General features: G+C 51.8%; 1 protein-coding gene across 1 annotated transcript; it reads left to right on the top strand.

Moving 5' to 3' along the window:
* The first annotated feature begins 246 nt into the window (after positions 1-246).
* On the top strand, positions 247-2,247 carry LOC308623733 (protegrin-2-like). The gene is made up of 4 exons (XM_081246429.1): positions 247-449; positions 1,085-1,192; positions 1,335-1,406; positions 2,010-2,247. The coding sequence occupies exons 1-4, from the start codon at positions 252-254 to the stop codon at positions 2,118-2,120; spliced, it is 489 nt and encodes a 162-aa protein (XP_081102555.1). The 5' UTR covers positions 247-251; the 3' UTR covers positions 2,121-2,247.
* The last annotated feature ends 12,002 nt before the right edge of the window (positions 2,248-14,249 follow it).

Here is a 14,249-nt window from a genome sequence, read left to right as displayed (position 1 = left end):
CCCAGGAGAGGCTAAGACGTTGTCAGGGAGATGGAGAAACCATTTCTTCACCTTCCACAGGAGGCTTCCCGCTCCCACTGCCCAGCAATCCCATGAGGCAACAGCAGGGGCTGAGGCAAGTCCAGCTCACAGCCGGGGAGGAGATCAGGGATGGGGCAGGTCAGGAAGACACGTGGTTGGGCCATTGCAACAGGCCCAGGAGGGGCATAAAGGACGGACCTGCATGCTGGGAGGAGGCTGACTTGGGGACCATGGAGACCAAGAGGGCCAGCCTCGCCCTGGGGCCGTGGTCACTGTGGCTACTGCTGCTGGGACTATTGGTGCCCTCGGCCATCTCCCAGGCCCTCAGCTACAGGGAAGCTGTGCTCCGTGCTGTGGATAGTCTCAACGAGCGGTCCTCAGAAGCTAATCTCTACCGCCTCCTGGAGCTGGACGCGCCTCCCAAGGCCGTGAGTCAGGAGGACCCTGGGGAGGGGACTGTCTCCCGCCAGCCCTGGCCACACTGTCACCGCCTCTGCTCAGGCTGTACCTCCTGTCAGGAAGGCACTTCTCCCTCTAGGCGGGCTCCCACCTCTTCCAGGAAACCTTCCCAGAGCTGGGTCCCCTCGCAGCATGAGGCTTCCTGCCTTAGCATCTCTACTGTGGAAACAGGCGCCATGTACACCCTGTTCTGGCTTAAGGGACTTCTGCGAGCTCCAGGGATAGAGGGAGGTCCCTGGCTCTGAGACGTGACTACCCTGTTTTGAGTCCCCTCTGTACTTCTTTGTTCCCTACCTGGGAGGGCTCTGCTCGGCCTAGAGGTTCCGGTGACAAGATGTCTCCCTGCAGGCAGCCCCTGACTTCCTCAGCCCCTCAGAGGTGTAGGTGCTCTCATCAGAGCTGGTGTGAGTTCCGCTCCTGCTCTCTGTGTGCCTGTTAGGCCAGGAGTGGGCTCTGTCCCCTTCCCTGTGCACCCAGCACCAAGCCAGGGGCCAGGCACACAGGAGGGGCTGGAGAGGCTGCCGTCTAGGTGAGGGGCAGGGAGACAGATCAGAGAAGGAAGCATGAACCTCAGCCCAGTCTCCCCACATTGATCCTTGACCAGGACGAGGACCCGGACACCCCAAAGCCTGTGAGCTTCACGGTGAAGGAGACTGTGTGCCCCAGGACGACCCAGCAGCCCCCGGAGCAGTGTGACTTCAAGGAGAATGGGGTGAGGCTGGGGGCTGGGGGCACTGGTGGATGCTTCCCAGGGATGTGAACAGGGGGCTTCCGGGAAGATTTCCAGCCCCTGTGCTGAGTTTGGGAGGTGATGACCCAAGGGTTCCAGTTTGACCTCGAGCCTTCCCTTCCAGCTGGTGAAACAGTGTGTGGGGACAGTCACCCTGGACCAGTCCAAGGACCAATTTGACATAGACTGTAAGGAGGTGAGTGGCCCCTTCTGTGTTGTGGAGCTGATAATGGGATGGGTTGTGGAACATCCTTTGGACCAAATACCCGTTGCCCCTTCGAGGGCAGAGAAAGACCCTCCTACCCTGGTCCCTCCCTCACCCGAGCCCCAGGTCTCCAGGACTAGCCCTGCCCTCCCTTAGAGCAGTGGTTCTCTAAGTGGGGTCCCACCCGGGAACTTGACAGAAAGGCAGATTCCCAGGCCCCTCTCAGACCTCTGGAATCAGACTCTGGTGTGGGTCCCAGCCATTTGTGTTTTCACGAGGCCTCCAGGGGATTCTGACTGCTGAATTTGAGAGGCACTGACTGGAGTAATGTGCTTTCAGCCCCTACTCCCGTCCAGCTTTGCTGGGATGGGCTTGTGATCCTGGGAAGACCCTTGCCATCTGTGGGCCTCAGTTTCCCCATATGCCTCAGGCTGTAGGGATTCGACCACATGCTCCAAAGGTCACAGCTTAAGGGTGAACAGGGCCCAGTGCTCCTGGTGTGTCCGTTAGGGGGTTTGTTCATGTGGGGAGGGAGGGGTCTCGTCTTGACCCCTGCCTAGTCACAAAAGAAATAAATTTCATTGTGGTTCACAGCTTCAGAGTGTCAGGAGAATTCGTATCCGGCCTCCACGTTTGCCAAGGCCAAGGCCACGCCCGTGGGTCCCGCCAAGGTTCCCCTTTCCAAGGATTCCGGGAAAACGGTGAAGGATTGCCTGATGTCACACCCATTAAGGGCTTTTGGTGAACCCTGAGCCCAGGGAAGAGTCCTAAGGGTCTGATATGTTCTGGCTCAGACTTCTGGAAGGTGAAAAATAAATTCTTGTGAAAACAACTTCCTCCAGGCTTCAATTTCAATTTTCTCATTCTTACCACTTACTGGGACCAAGTCCTTACCTCTGGGATGCCTCCTCTGTGTGTGTGTGTGTGTGTGTGTGTGAGAGAGAGAGAGAGAGAGAGAGGAGAGAGATCACTCCTGAAAACACAGTCATGGGGGAGGCCGCTGTTCCTTCCAGGAGGGCATGGGGAGAGGCAACAGGGCCAAGAGGTCCAGCACAGCGTCTCCATTCTCGGGTCCCTCCCGTGCCCTTCAGACGCCTCTGCCCTCCTCCTCCAACACCCAGTAGGGACTGAAGGAGACCTGCTCTGTGTGCAGTGCTGGTGGGGCTGCTGTCCCTGCTCACATGGAGGTGACAGTCCGGAGGGGCCAGGCATTTGATAAACACTCACAGAGACGCAGTTCAGTCTCAGGGCTAAGCCTGCAGGTACAACGCCCATAGCGTTCCACTTCTCCTTGACAATCTGAAGTCTGGAAAAGCCTACCCCTCCTGGCTTTTCCTCTGGCATTGAACACATCACTGTTTCTTTAGCTGGGTCCAAGATTTCAGTGGTGGGCTTGTGTTTAGGAAATTACCTGCTACAAAAATATGCAGCCTTAAAAAGAAGCATCCTGAGATGTAGAGAACAAACCTATGGACACCAAGGGGGAAAGTGACGGGAGAGGGTTGTGGTAGTGGTGGTGGGATAAACTGGGAGATTGGGATTGACATATATACACTAATATGTATAAAATGGATAACTAATAAGAATCTGCTGTATAAAAAAATAAATAAAATAAAATTCAAAAAAAAAGAAGCATCCTGCTCATCAGGGTGGAGAGCTCTGCATGAATGTGAAAGACACACAGAGTGACACATGGGTCACATCTCTGTGTGCCTGGGTGTTTCAGACACTATGCACATCCTGCCCCCTCCCCATTCTCTAGCTGACCTTTGCTCTGGGGCAGGCTGGAAACACTGGGGATTCTGAACGCAGGGAGCAGCCTCAACCAACCATTGGGGGGACCTGGTGGAAAAATACCTCCTCTTCCTCACTCCTTGGGGGGCCCACTCCCAGACATGTCACACGTCCCCCTGAGGTCCCCAGCTGGCTTGGGCCCCTGTCGCCCACTTCTGTGACCTGTTCATTGACACGTCCTCTTCTGACTCAGGTCCTGCCCTGTCTCTCTTCTCTACACTCGTGCTGATGCTTTCTGGAATCACCTCCCAAACAAACTACTTCCACTAAATGCTTGTCTTAGGTCTGCTTGTGGGCCAACCTGTACCAAGACACAGATTCCCCTCTCTGAGAGGGACAGAGGACAGGATCTCACAGAGCCTTTACTTTGTTACCTGTCAGGCTTGTCTCCTCTTGGTGAGCAGGTGGGGCTGATCTCAGGCAGGTTAGAGGAACCTCATGCTTCTCACTCTACATCAACCCAAGTTGGGGGAGGAAACTTTACAGAGGAAACCCAGGGGGCTGTGTTGTGTCTGTGCCAGAGGATACAGGCTTGCCAGAGCCAGTTGTTAAATGGTCAGGATTTTCCGAGCTGGTTGTTAAACTCTTGGTAGCTTGAAATCGGCCTTTTTGGAAATACTTACACCATGGAAATCAGCAAATGCTTCATGTCAGGCCCATCACAGCTGACACATCCCTGCCCAACCTGAGAGAGGGATCACTCATCAGGATGATATGGGTCTGTGCTGGTCACACCTGTTTCCAATTTCCTCCCATGACTGCCCATCCTGCTACCATGGCAACCCTTTTCTATCCTCAGCCCTGACTTGTCCTTTCCTATTTTACATCGGTGTTGGCCAGATGTGCCTTGCCATGACGAGGCCCTCAACATGCATATGTGACCACTGATAGTGGAAAGGGTTGGATGCTTACATTGTTTTCATCTCCACCCTTGACCAGGGAGCCAATGTGGTCCCTGGCAAGGAGGTCTGCAGGCCTTGTCGTGCTTTCTAAAGTGATTGGCTGGTGAGAGTGTCTGCTGTGTGACCACTAGGCCCCTTACCCGTGAAAGAACAAGTATCAGACCCTTCCATAAATGGCTTTGAGCATCAGGCCAGGGCAGTGGCCAACAGAGGAGGGAAGAGAGAATGGAAGGAGGGTTGCCCAAGAGGCTGGCAGAGTGCGGGGCTGACTGGGATGGTGTTACTCCAGACAGGATGAGGCAGGTTGATTCCCTGACAGGCTGGACAATGCGGCGGGAGGGGTGGGGAACTTCCAGAGTGCATGGTCACGGTCTGTTCAGTGTCCTGGTGTAGGTATGTGATGTGTGTGTGGGGAGATGAAAGTTCAGTTTTGACCAGGTTGGCTCTTAGGTGCCAAGGGGATGCTAGTCCCTGGGTGGGGCACTGGGCAGTAGGTGCTGTGAGTGCCCTGCCCAGATCTCCCTCACTGGGCGGCTGCCCCGCCCCCCGTCTGTCCCCCAGCTGTTTGAAATGTGCAATACAGATGCTAATGGCTCACAGGTGCCCCCTTCACAGCTGCCTTCATAGCCTCCCAGGAGATGCCTGGGGGGTTGTGTCCCCTCTGCCCTCAGCCTGTGGATGGGGACTGACTATGAGGGGACATCAAAGCCCAGCCCCTGCCTCAGTTCAGTCCTAAAGCAGGGGCTCCAGGCTTTTGTGGGTGAGGCTGAAGCTCGTCTCAGGGTAGAGCACGTCCCTGCTCAGCTCCTTCCTCTGCCCTCTCCTGCTCCCCTCCGCCTCCCTCCTCCTGACAACACCCCTCAATAAATCAGGTGCCTCTCACTTCCCAGCTGAGGCCCTGCTTCTAGGGAACGTGGCCTGTGATGGTGGTGGAGCTGTGCAGAGTTCATCCACTCGTCCCAGGTGGGTCAGGTGCGGGGCCTGATGTGGAGAGAAGAGAGAAGAGCCCGAGGCGTCCAGGGTGGTGGTGCAGGAGGGGAGTGGGGTGGGCGTGGTGCTGTAAGCCAAGGGGCATTGAGGATTTTTACAAAGTGGTCAGGGTAGGACAGGAACCCACGAGGCCCAGGGAGATGACTCTTAATATTTTCCTATTGTTTGTGCAGATGTGAAGGCCACTAACTTCAGTGGGGGGCAGCACAGAAGCCAAACACAGCGAGTGGAGGAGAGCAAGAGGTAAGGAAGAGGGAGGGAATGAGTGAGGACAAGGAGGGGCTTCTCCATCCCCCAGACCCCTGCTGTGCCAAGGAGGGAATCTGGGCTGTAATCAGGCAAGGTCCTTGTGGACCCTGCCCTTGAGCCCCACCAGTGAGGTCTCAGGAGTTAGTCTGGGGGCTCCCGAGACGGGACAGGGCACTCCAGGTCAGTCTCAGTGGGGCAGAGGGAGAGAATTCTGAGGGGTCTAGATATCTGAATGTAATTGCTCTCCTGCCTGTGTGGCCCTGAGCAGGAGAATTGATCTTTCTGGGCCTCTGTCTCTCTATCTGTAATTGGGAACAACATTATCTCCTTTAAGGGGTTGGTCTGTCATTTAGGTAGAGAAGGAAGTTCAAGGACCTCATAGGGGCCGAATGTGAATCTCAGAGGGTGAGAGAGTCAAGGAGACCAAAGTTAGAGTGTGTTAGTCTCAGGGCACAGTGCCGGCTCGTCTGTCAGTGCAGGGACCCAGAGAGACACTTGGGATCCCCATCAGAGCAGGAGGAGATGAATTAAGTGCAGTCTGTGCACACAGCGGACTTCCCTGAGGGCACCAACCTGGCCCCTCTGCACTAGCCTTTCCCATGTGGCCATTAGAAGGTAGCAGCTGGCACAGTAGGGCGGGGTACCCTCCAGACTGCCTGTGCTCTGACTCAGCAATGCCCCTGCCAGTCAGAGCCCAGAAGTCTCGTCCCTCGGCCCCCATGGTCTCTCTAGCCTCAGCCCGAGGGTGAGGGCTGCCCTGGTTCCTGGGGTCCTACTTGCAGCCCCCTGTTCTCCTGTGTGTCACTCTGCCTCTGTGTCACCCCAGCCAGAGCAGGGTAGGACGCTGGCAGGGGAGACAGAGGGCTACATTGTCACTTTCATGGGCCCTAGGCACTTTCACCTTCACTCATTCATCCACAGAAAAGTATTAAAAATTACATTTTATAACTGCATTCGTACAAAGTTGAATACGATCGTGGCTAGATATAATGTTATATATTCATTGCTATTAGAGTCATGTTAATATTCTGTTCATAAAAGGAATTAAAATTAAAATATTTTTGTGGGTCCCAAGAAGTATCATGGTCCGAAGGTACAGTGCCTACTGTACCTAATGGAAGAGTTGGTCCCTGGGGAGGTGGTTTTTCTGGTAGCAGCGCAGGCGCCCTGGCAGGGAAGTAAATGCTGCTGCTGCCTAACGAGACTAGGCACTTGCAGGTGTTGCTCTGAGATCGCCCCCCGCTGGCCATCTCTGGGTACTGCAGGGCAAGCTTGAGGGCTCACGGCGACCTCCAAGGGGGGACTGCCTGCGGTTTTTTCTGCCCTGGTGTCTTGGCAGGCAGCAGGCTAGCAGCTGGGGTTCCCCTGTGGACTCGATCTTCTATTCGTGATTCTCTTGAATCTCAGCTCTATTGAATGAGATTTTGTGAAACTAGACTCTCCACTCTTCGAAGCACTGGCAACATTACTTAACTGTCGGTACAACGGAGAACTAGCTGTTGCTTAGAACACAGACTTATTCCGTGCTGTCACAGAGAAGGAAACCAAAACATAGAGAAGTTATCTAAAGCTAAGGTGGTAGATACAGCTGTCTTCCTTAGCCTCATAGAATTCTATTTGTATTTCTTAGGATTAGGGGTAGCCTCTTATATAACTACAGAGCAACTATCAACTCTATACATTTACATGGATACAGTACTTTTTCCTATATGTCAGATGATATAATCATGTGCTTTACAGAGTTTCTCACCGGCAGTACAGGTTCCTGCCCAGGGTCAGGTGTGTCAGGAAGCTGTCAGGTCTCATTTGCCTCCTTTAATCTGGAACATTTCCATAGGCTTTTGCCTCCTTTTATTCTCCAAAAGGTTTCTGTGTTTCTGTGTGTGTGTGGATGGGGGGGTTGGATTGTTGGGTGTTAAAATGTCAGGGTGTATGTATGTGTTGGAAGTGTTGTGCATTGTGTTTGTGAGAGTATTGGTATGTTGTGTTCCTAGGTGTGTGAGAGTGTGTGTGGGGGTTTGAGTGTAGTTTGTGTGTATGTGAGGTTGTATAGAATGAATGTTGGTGTGAGTTTGTGGGTATATGTGTAGGTGTCAGGGTGTGTCTGAAATGTGTATGTGGGATGTGTGTCTGGGTGTGTATGGGTTTGTGGGGGATTTATGAGTGTGGGATGTTTCTTCTGTGTGGGGATATATCAGTAGAGTTGAGTATGGGGATTTCTAAACTGTGTGTGTGGATGTGTGTGTATGAAGAGTGTATAAAGTGTGTGTGTGTGTGTGTGTACTTCAGGGGTATGTATGTGTATGTATGGCTGGGCATTCATGTGTGTGCACGGGTGTTGCGAGTGGGCATGTGCAGGTTTATATGTGAGTGTAGGGGTATAGTGTCAGTGTGGTTGTGTGGGTGTTTGCGGCAGTGTGTTTGTGTACATTTATGTAAATGAAAATTTTATTTATTCTGTTTAATTTACAAAAATTAGATTAATACTGGTTAAAATATGTTTTAAGCAACATAAAAGGAAATAATGTTTTATTGACTCATTATTTCCAAGAGAAGCGTGCAACTATAGCAAGGTCTTAGGGGCAAGAATTAGACCGAAGAGTAGAAGCAGGTTACAAATAAAAGGAACGTAACGCTTATGCAATCCCTCAATGTTGTTAACTTTAAAAATTTCAAAAACATTTTAGTTGGTAATAATTTACAGAAAAGTAGAAAATGTACAAAAAAACTTTCATATTCTCTATTCCCAGGGTCACCTACATTTTGCCTAAATTGTTTGTTTCTCTCTTTCTCTTTCCCTCCCTCTCTCTTCCTCCCTCTCTGTCTCTGTCTCTGTCTCTCTCAGTGGTTCCTATGTCCCCAGGGTTTGGGTTTTATTCAGCTGTGGTCAGATCACCAGATCGGGAGCCCATCGCCGGTGCAGAGCGAGTTTGTTGCTCGGAGTTCCCGGGGGGTAGGAGCGGGTCGTGCTGGCCCACAGGAGAGGACAGTGACAGGCAGAGAGCCAGGGCGGGGCACTGAGGGGAAGCCCGTGTGATGTTCTCCAGGGAAGGAATGGACGAGGCTTGAGGGTGAGGCTGACCAGGTTTAGGATCGGCTAGCTTGAGTAATTTCAGTGAGCTGGGGCTGGGGTGTAGGGGCTGCCCAAGTTGTTGATGCCTGACCCTGGGGCGATTAGGACAGTGGCTTAGAGTCTCAGCAGCAGAGAGGGTGGGGTGGGGTGCTGGTCAGTTTGCATGTGAAAGGCGAGCTGAGGGAGAGAGTCTGCTGTCTCTAGGCATCTGCTAACCCTGGGAGGGGATGTGAAAACATCAGAAACAGAAAGTAGAAAACCTGGTTAACACAGGGCTACTTACATAATGTAATCACTGACACATCTGGATTATAGCCTCATATCTCAAAGCTCTTTTATACATTCAATTGGTACCTTATTTTTCCCCCTTTTTCTGCCTTCTTTTGATTTTTAAAAAATATTTATTTATTTATTTTTAAGATTCTGGCTTGTGGGATTTTAGTTCCCTGACCAGGGATCAAACCCGGGGCCCTAACCACCGGACTGCCAGGGAATTCCCCTTCTGAATTGTTTTTATGATTCTTTTTTTTTATTATAACAGATTTTAAAATATTTATTTATTTATTTATGGCTGTGTTGGGTCTTCGTTTCTGTGCGAGGGCTTTCTCTAGTTGTGGCAAGCGGGGGCCGCTCTTCATCGCAGTGCGCAGGCCTCTCACTATCGCGGCCTCTCTTTTTGCGGAGCACAGGCTCCAGACGCGCAGACTCAGTGACTGTGGCTCACGGGCCCAGTTGCTCTGCGGCATGTGGGATCTTCCCAGACCAGGGCTCGAACCCGTGTCTCCCGCATTGGCAGGCAGATTCTCAACCACTGCACCACCAGGGAAGCCCAATGATTCTTCTTTATGTCTGCTTTTGGCCTACTATTTATACTTTTGTTTAAATATTTTTATGTGATTGGCCTAAAGTTTACAGAATACATCTGTAATTAATTGCATCTGTATTCAATAATATATCACTTCAACATGGAGTAGAAGGAGCTTCCCACAATGCACTGACAACAGTGTCCAGTGTTTTCACATGTAGGTGATGTTTTGTTGGTTGGGAAGCCAAAGGTTTCCATCTGATGCCTCTGCCTTGTGTGTTATCAACAGTGCAGGAGTGACTGAAAAATAACAACACTCAGAGGCTAGTTTCAAGTTTCAAGTTTCTTGACACCATGAGGGTGAATCCATAAAACTGAATCCCTCCAGCATCAAAGTGAAATTGCTGCCTTTTACAAAGTAACGAACTTGATGCTCCTGGTACTAGGACTACCCCTGTGCCAAACTTGAAATGCCTATTAAAACCTGGCCCTTTTTGGTCTTGTAGTAGAAAAAGCCACACTCCACGGAGCTCTGACCCTATGCACTCCTAATGAGATTTTGACCACTTCTCTCCAGACAAGGGTGGTGCTTCAGGCTGTCTTTTTTAGGTTACAAACGTGCCGCTTCAGGACTTCCCTGGTGGTCCAGTGGTTAAGACTCTGCTCTTCCAAAGCAGCGGGCACGGGTTTGATCCCTGGTCAGGGAAGTTCCGCATGCCATTCGGTGTGGGGAAAAAAAAAGTGACTTAATCCAACTATAATGCAGTTAATAAAGATATATATTTTTTAAAAAGGTGCCGTTTCAGCCAACACTGGCCTTACCATGTCCTTTAAATTCATCTATGTTGTTTCATTTGGTGGACATTGCACACAGTCAGGTAGATGATCTTGCTGAATGGCTGTGGAGATAGAGGTTTTAGGATGACCACTACCTCTGACTGTGAGGGGCGCTGCCACCAGGGAAAAGCCACACTTAGGATGGTGACACTGGGACAAGCGCACAGTGGGAGTCCTCCAGGCTCCCCTGCGCAGCCACATGGTGGCAGCAAAGCAGTTTAGAAGAGAGGGGTGGACGGGCCAGGAGATCACTACACGCCAGCTAAAGAGCTGTGGACGCACAGTGCTTAAAGAAAGCAACCAGCAGGCTGTACAGACTGCCTCCCGCTCAGGCCAATTTGTCCTAAAGAGCCTTTCCAATGACAATGTGGGGGACTGAGAACTATGCAGCCTGGAATGGGACACTACTGCCCATTCAGGAGGCGTCACTAGCTTGTTATTGGGCATTAGCGGATGTTAAGAGCCTAACAGAGAAACACCCCTATCATGGGAAGGGTGAAAAATGAAAACACCAACAAAATGACTATTTCCCAGAGAAGAGGTAAACGGGGTATTTGGAGTGAAACATCTAGAGGGAAACGTGGCAGGTCATGTTCCAGATGTGGCTCTCTCAGATGTGGGGTCTGTGTCAGAGCTTCCTGGGGACTTTGGTCCAACCAGGTTCCTAAAGATGCCTGATCCTTCAAAGCTGAATAAGCTAAGTTAAAGGCAAATGTGTGGGCTGTGCCACTGCAGCTGCTCAGCCTCAGAGACATCTGTTTACACCTGTGCATGAACAAGGGCCTGCTGTTCAGAGTCTCTGACCCTCACCTCCAATTTCAGATGGGAGGAATTTCTCCATGGGGGAAAGGAGGGCCTTCTGTGCAACTGTAAGAAATCTTCCATTTTACAGACAAAGAGAAGGAGGGGCAGCTGGTGAAAGTCTGGTTTAAGTTGACATAGGTGGTCAGCAGGTTGGATAGAGGCCGGGACCGGGGGACCAGAAGCCAGGGCACTCAGCCCTGGCCCTGCTCCTTCTCTTAACCACTCTGCTCTGTTTGCCTGGAAGTCCTGGGCTCTGGGGCCGGGATGAGGATGTGTCTAAACACAGGTGAGGCTGTGCTTTGTCCAGTTGGGGGTTTTAAGTGCAGAGCATGATGGGAAAGGATGGCTGGTTCAACCAGACCGGGCGGGGAAATAGAGGGGAGCTGGGAAAGGTGGGAGCTCCAGGTTGGGGATGAGGTGGTGACAACACTCTTGCAGCAGCCTCTGTAGGAGCCTCTGCTCCCATCTCTTGGCTGGTGTGTCCTCTGTTGGGTTAGGAGGGGGCGTGGGGAGAGTGCCCAGGGCCCAGCCTGACCATCTCAGGGCACAGCTACTGTGGCCTCAGAGATCCTCCCTCTCTTGATGCTGCTCCTTTATCCACCCGCCCCCCGCCCCCCGCTTCCCTCTCCCCCTGCTTCTCTCTCTCTCTCTCTCTCTCTCTCTAAGCAAGAGCCTGGAGAGAGAACTGCAGGAAAATGGAGCCACGTGGGTTTCTCTGAGGTCATTGTAGCTGGGTTTACTCTCCCTTGCTGCTGAGAGTTCCACCAGAGCAGAGTATTTTGCAAGGAAGTCACAGCTGGTGAGAGGCAAACCGAGAATTCAAACACACGTCGGCCTGACTCCAGAGTCTAAGGACTGATAATGGCCTGCGCTGTGCCAGGCTTCTCCAAGTGAGCATGTCTGGAGGTAGCCCTGGGGACGTCCCTGGGTAGCCCTGGGGATGGCTTTCTGGCCTCTTGATACTAACAGCTGCTCTTTATGGAGCATCAGTTATAGGCCAGTTGCTCCCAAGGTCTTTCCCAGGGTTGACTCCTTTATCAGACCTTGTCCTTGAACAACCGGTTGCCTGTCCCCATGGAAGGATGGGGAAGGGGACCTCAGTCCTAAGGTTTAGGAAATGCAATGGTGCAGAGGCAGGAAAGCAAAGGGAGGATTACAGACACCCACTAACCATGTGTATTGCTAACTATTTTCTACTGTAATCACCTTCTTTTCCTCCCTTGACTTGGGGAAAGGACACAGTTTGACCAAGAGGCCACTGGGCAACACCTGGACTGTGAAACCAGGTTGCAAAGAAGCCCACCTCTCCTTCCTTCTCCAAGGCTGAGTATGCATCCAGTGCCATCCTTCCTGGTTGCCACCTTCTGAGGTGCCCTGGCCGTGCCCCCAAGAGTCCCGCAGGCCGGCTGAGTCCAGGAGCTACCCCAGGCCTCACAACCACATGGTCATTCCTCCAGAAAACTGTACAAGAATCTCCTTCTTGGCCTGTGGTCCCTCTAACACTTTGGCCCATTATCTCTCCCAGTTATGCTCTGTCCACCCTCCAGCACCAGTGCCCTAAGTTCTTTCCCAGGGTTTACTCCTTTATCAGACCTCATCCTTGATCAGCCACCCGAGGTGTGAGCTTTCCAAGGACAAATTTACCAAGAGAAACATGGAGGCGCAAAGAGACTGGGAGCTTCTTGCCCAAAAGTAAACAGCAAGTGAGGGGCAGAGCTAGGACCTGAACTTGGACTCTGGCTTCAGGGTCTGTGCCCTGGAACATTTTATAGCATGTCAGTCATCAGAGCCAACTTCCCCGGGACCTGTCCCATCTGTCCGGACCCCAGGAGAGCAGAAGATCCACTTTCTGGAGGAGTTCCCATTTGTCTTCTGCGGACACTGTCTAGATCTCCTGTTCCTTGTAGAAAAACTGAGAAGGGCACTTTTGGAGCCCAGGTGCTCCTGTCTTTCCTGGCTCAGCTTCTGGTGCCCGTTCAGGAGGGCCTGAGACGATCCTGAGCTTCCCTTCCTTATTCTTTTTTTTTTTTTTTTTTTTTGGCTGCACCGCGTAGCATGAGGGATCTTAGTTCCCCGACCAGGGATCAAACCTGCGCCCCCTGCAGTGGGAGCTCAGAGTCTTAACCACTGGACCACCAGGGAAGTCCCTTGGACCTCCCTTCCTCAGCTCACAGGGCCGGCTACCCAGCTCTCCACCCCACGCTCGATGTCTCAGAGCACAGGGGAGCTTGTCCTGAGGAGCCAGGACTCTGGAGGTCAGGCCGGCTGGGCTGGGCAGCTGCAGGAGGCTGTTCCAGCCCAGGAAGCAGTCAGCTGTGTGGGCCCCACTGGGCCCGAACAGGCTGGGGACAGTGGGGTGCTGGGCTGGAGAGGAGGTCATGGGCCCTGTCACGAGCTCCAGATTCCCCCAGATTTGGACGGCTGTGGGTGCTGTGGGCGATGGAAAGAGCACTAGCCTGGAGTCCAGTCCCAGCCCTGCCACGTGTCCCTACCGCAGCCTTGCTGAGCCCCCTTGTCCCTTGCTCTCCTGGGGCCTGGTTGCCCTTCTAAGCAATGGGAGTTGCTATAGTCAGTGCTGCTACACTTGTGTATGTTTGTGTGTGTTTAGAGCCTTTCTTTATTTCTTAAAGAAGACTTCCAAGAACCAGTAAATCAAAGTGATAAGTGTGTGTTGTATTTCCCAGGGAATTAAAATCTCCGCCATCTGAGGAACTCCTGAAGCAGGTACTTGGAGCTCTTCCTGCCATGACTGTATTTTGGGGGCTGGGGGCAGGGCCAGCGTCACGAGTGTGTCACCAGTGCAGTCACACAGGCCCCTGTGCTCAGAAGGGCTTTGTACTTGGTAATGACTTATTCTTTTTTTTTTTAAACATCTTTATTAGAGTATAACTGCTTTACAATGGTGTGTTAGTTTCTGCTTTATAACAACGTGAATCAGTTATACATATACATATATCCCCTTATCTCTTCCCTCTTGCGTCTCCCTCCCTCCCACCCTCCCTATCCCAACCCTCTAGGTGGGATAGCACACCCACCGAGATTATCTCCCTGTGCTTTGCGGCTGCTTCCCACTAGCTATCTATTTTACGTTTGGTAGTGTATATATGTCCATGCCACTCTCTCACTTTGTCGCCGCTTACCCTTCCCCCTCCCCGTATCCTCAAGTCCATTCTCTAGTAGGTCTGCGTCTTTATTCCCGTCTTGTCCCTAGGCTCTTCATGACAATTTTTTTTTTTAGATTCCATATATATGTGTTAGCATACGGTATTTGTTTTTCTCTTTCTGACTTACTTCACTCTGTATGACAGACTCTAAGTCCATCCACCTCACTACAAATAACTCAATTTTGTTTCTTTTTATGGCTGAGTAATATTCCATTG

This window comes from Mesoplodon bidens, assembly GCF_964165515.1.
Source record: "Mesoplodon bidens genome assembly, chromosome: 10".
In the NCBI taxonomy this organism is placed as follows: Eukaryota; Metazoa; Chordata; class Mammalia; order Artiodactyla; family Ziphiidae; genus Mesoplodon; species Mesoplodon bidens.
The sequence above is the reverse complement of the archived record's forward strand: the minus strand, read 5'-3'. Positions and strand labels throughout refer to the sequence as shown.

What these genes read in the sequence shown, in the direction of transcription:
- LOC308623733 (XM_081246429.1), top strand. Translation starts at nt 252, where the DNA reads ATGGAGACCAAGAGGGCCAGCCTCGCCCTGGGGCCGTGGTCACTGTGG. An exon ending in TGGACGCGCCTCCCAAGGCC is followed by an intron (nt 450 to 1,084) that starts GTGAGTCAGGAG and finishes ATCCTTGACCAG; the next exon opens with GACGAGGACCCGGACACCCC. An exon ending in GTGACTTCAAGGAGAATGGG is followed by an intron (nt 1,193 to 1,334) that starts GTGAGGCTGGGG and finishes CTTCCCTTCCAG; the next exon opens with CTGGTGAAACAGTGTGTGGG.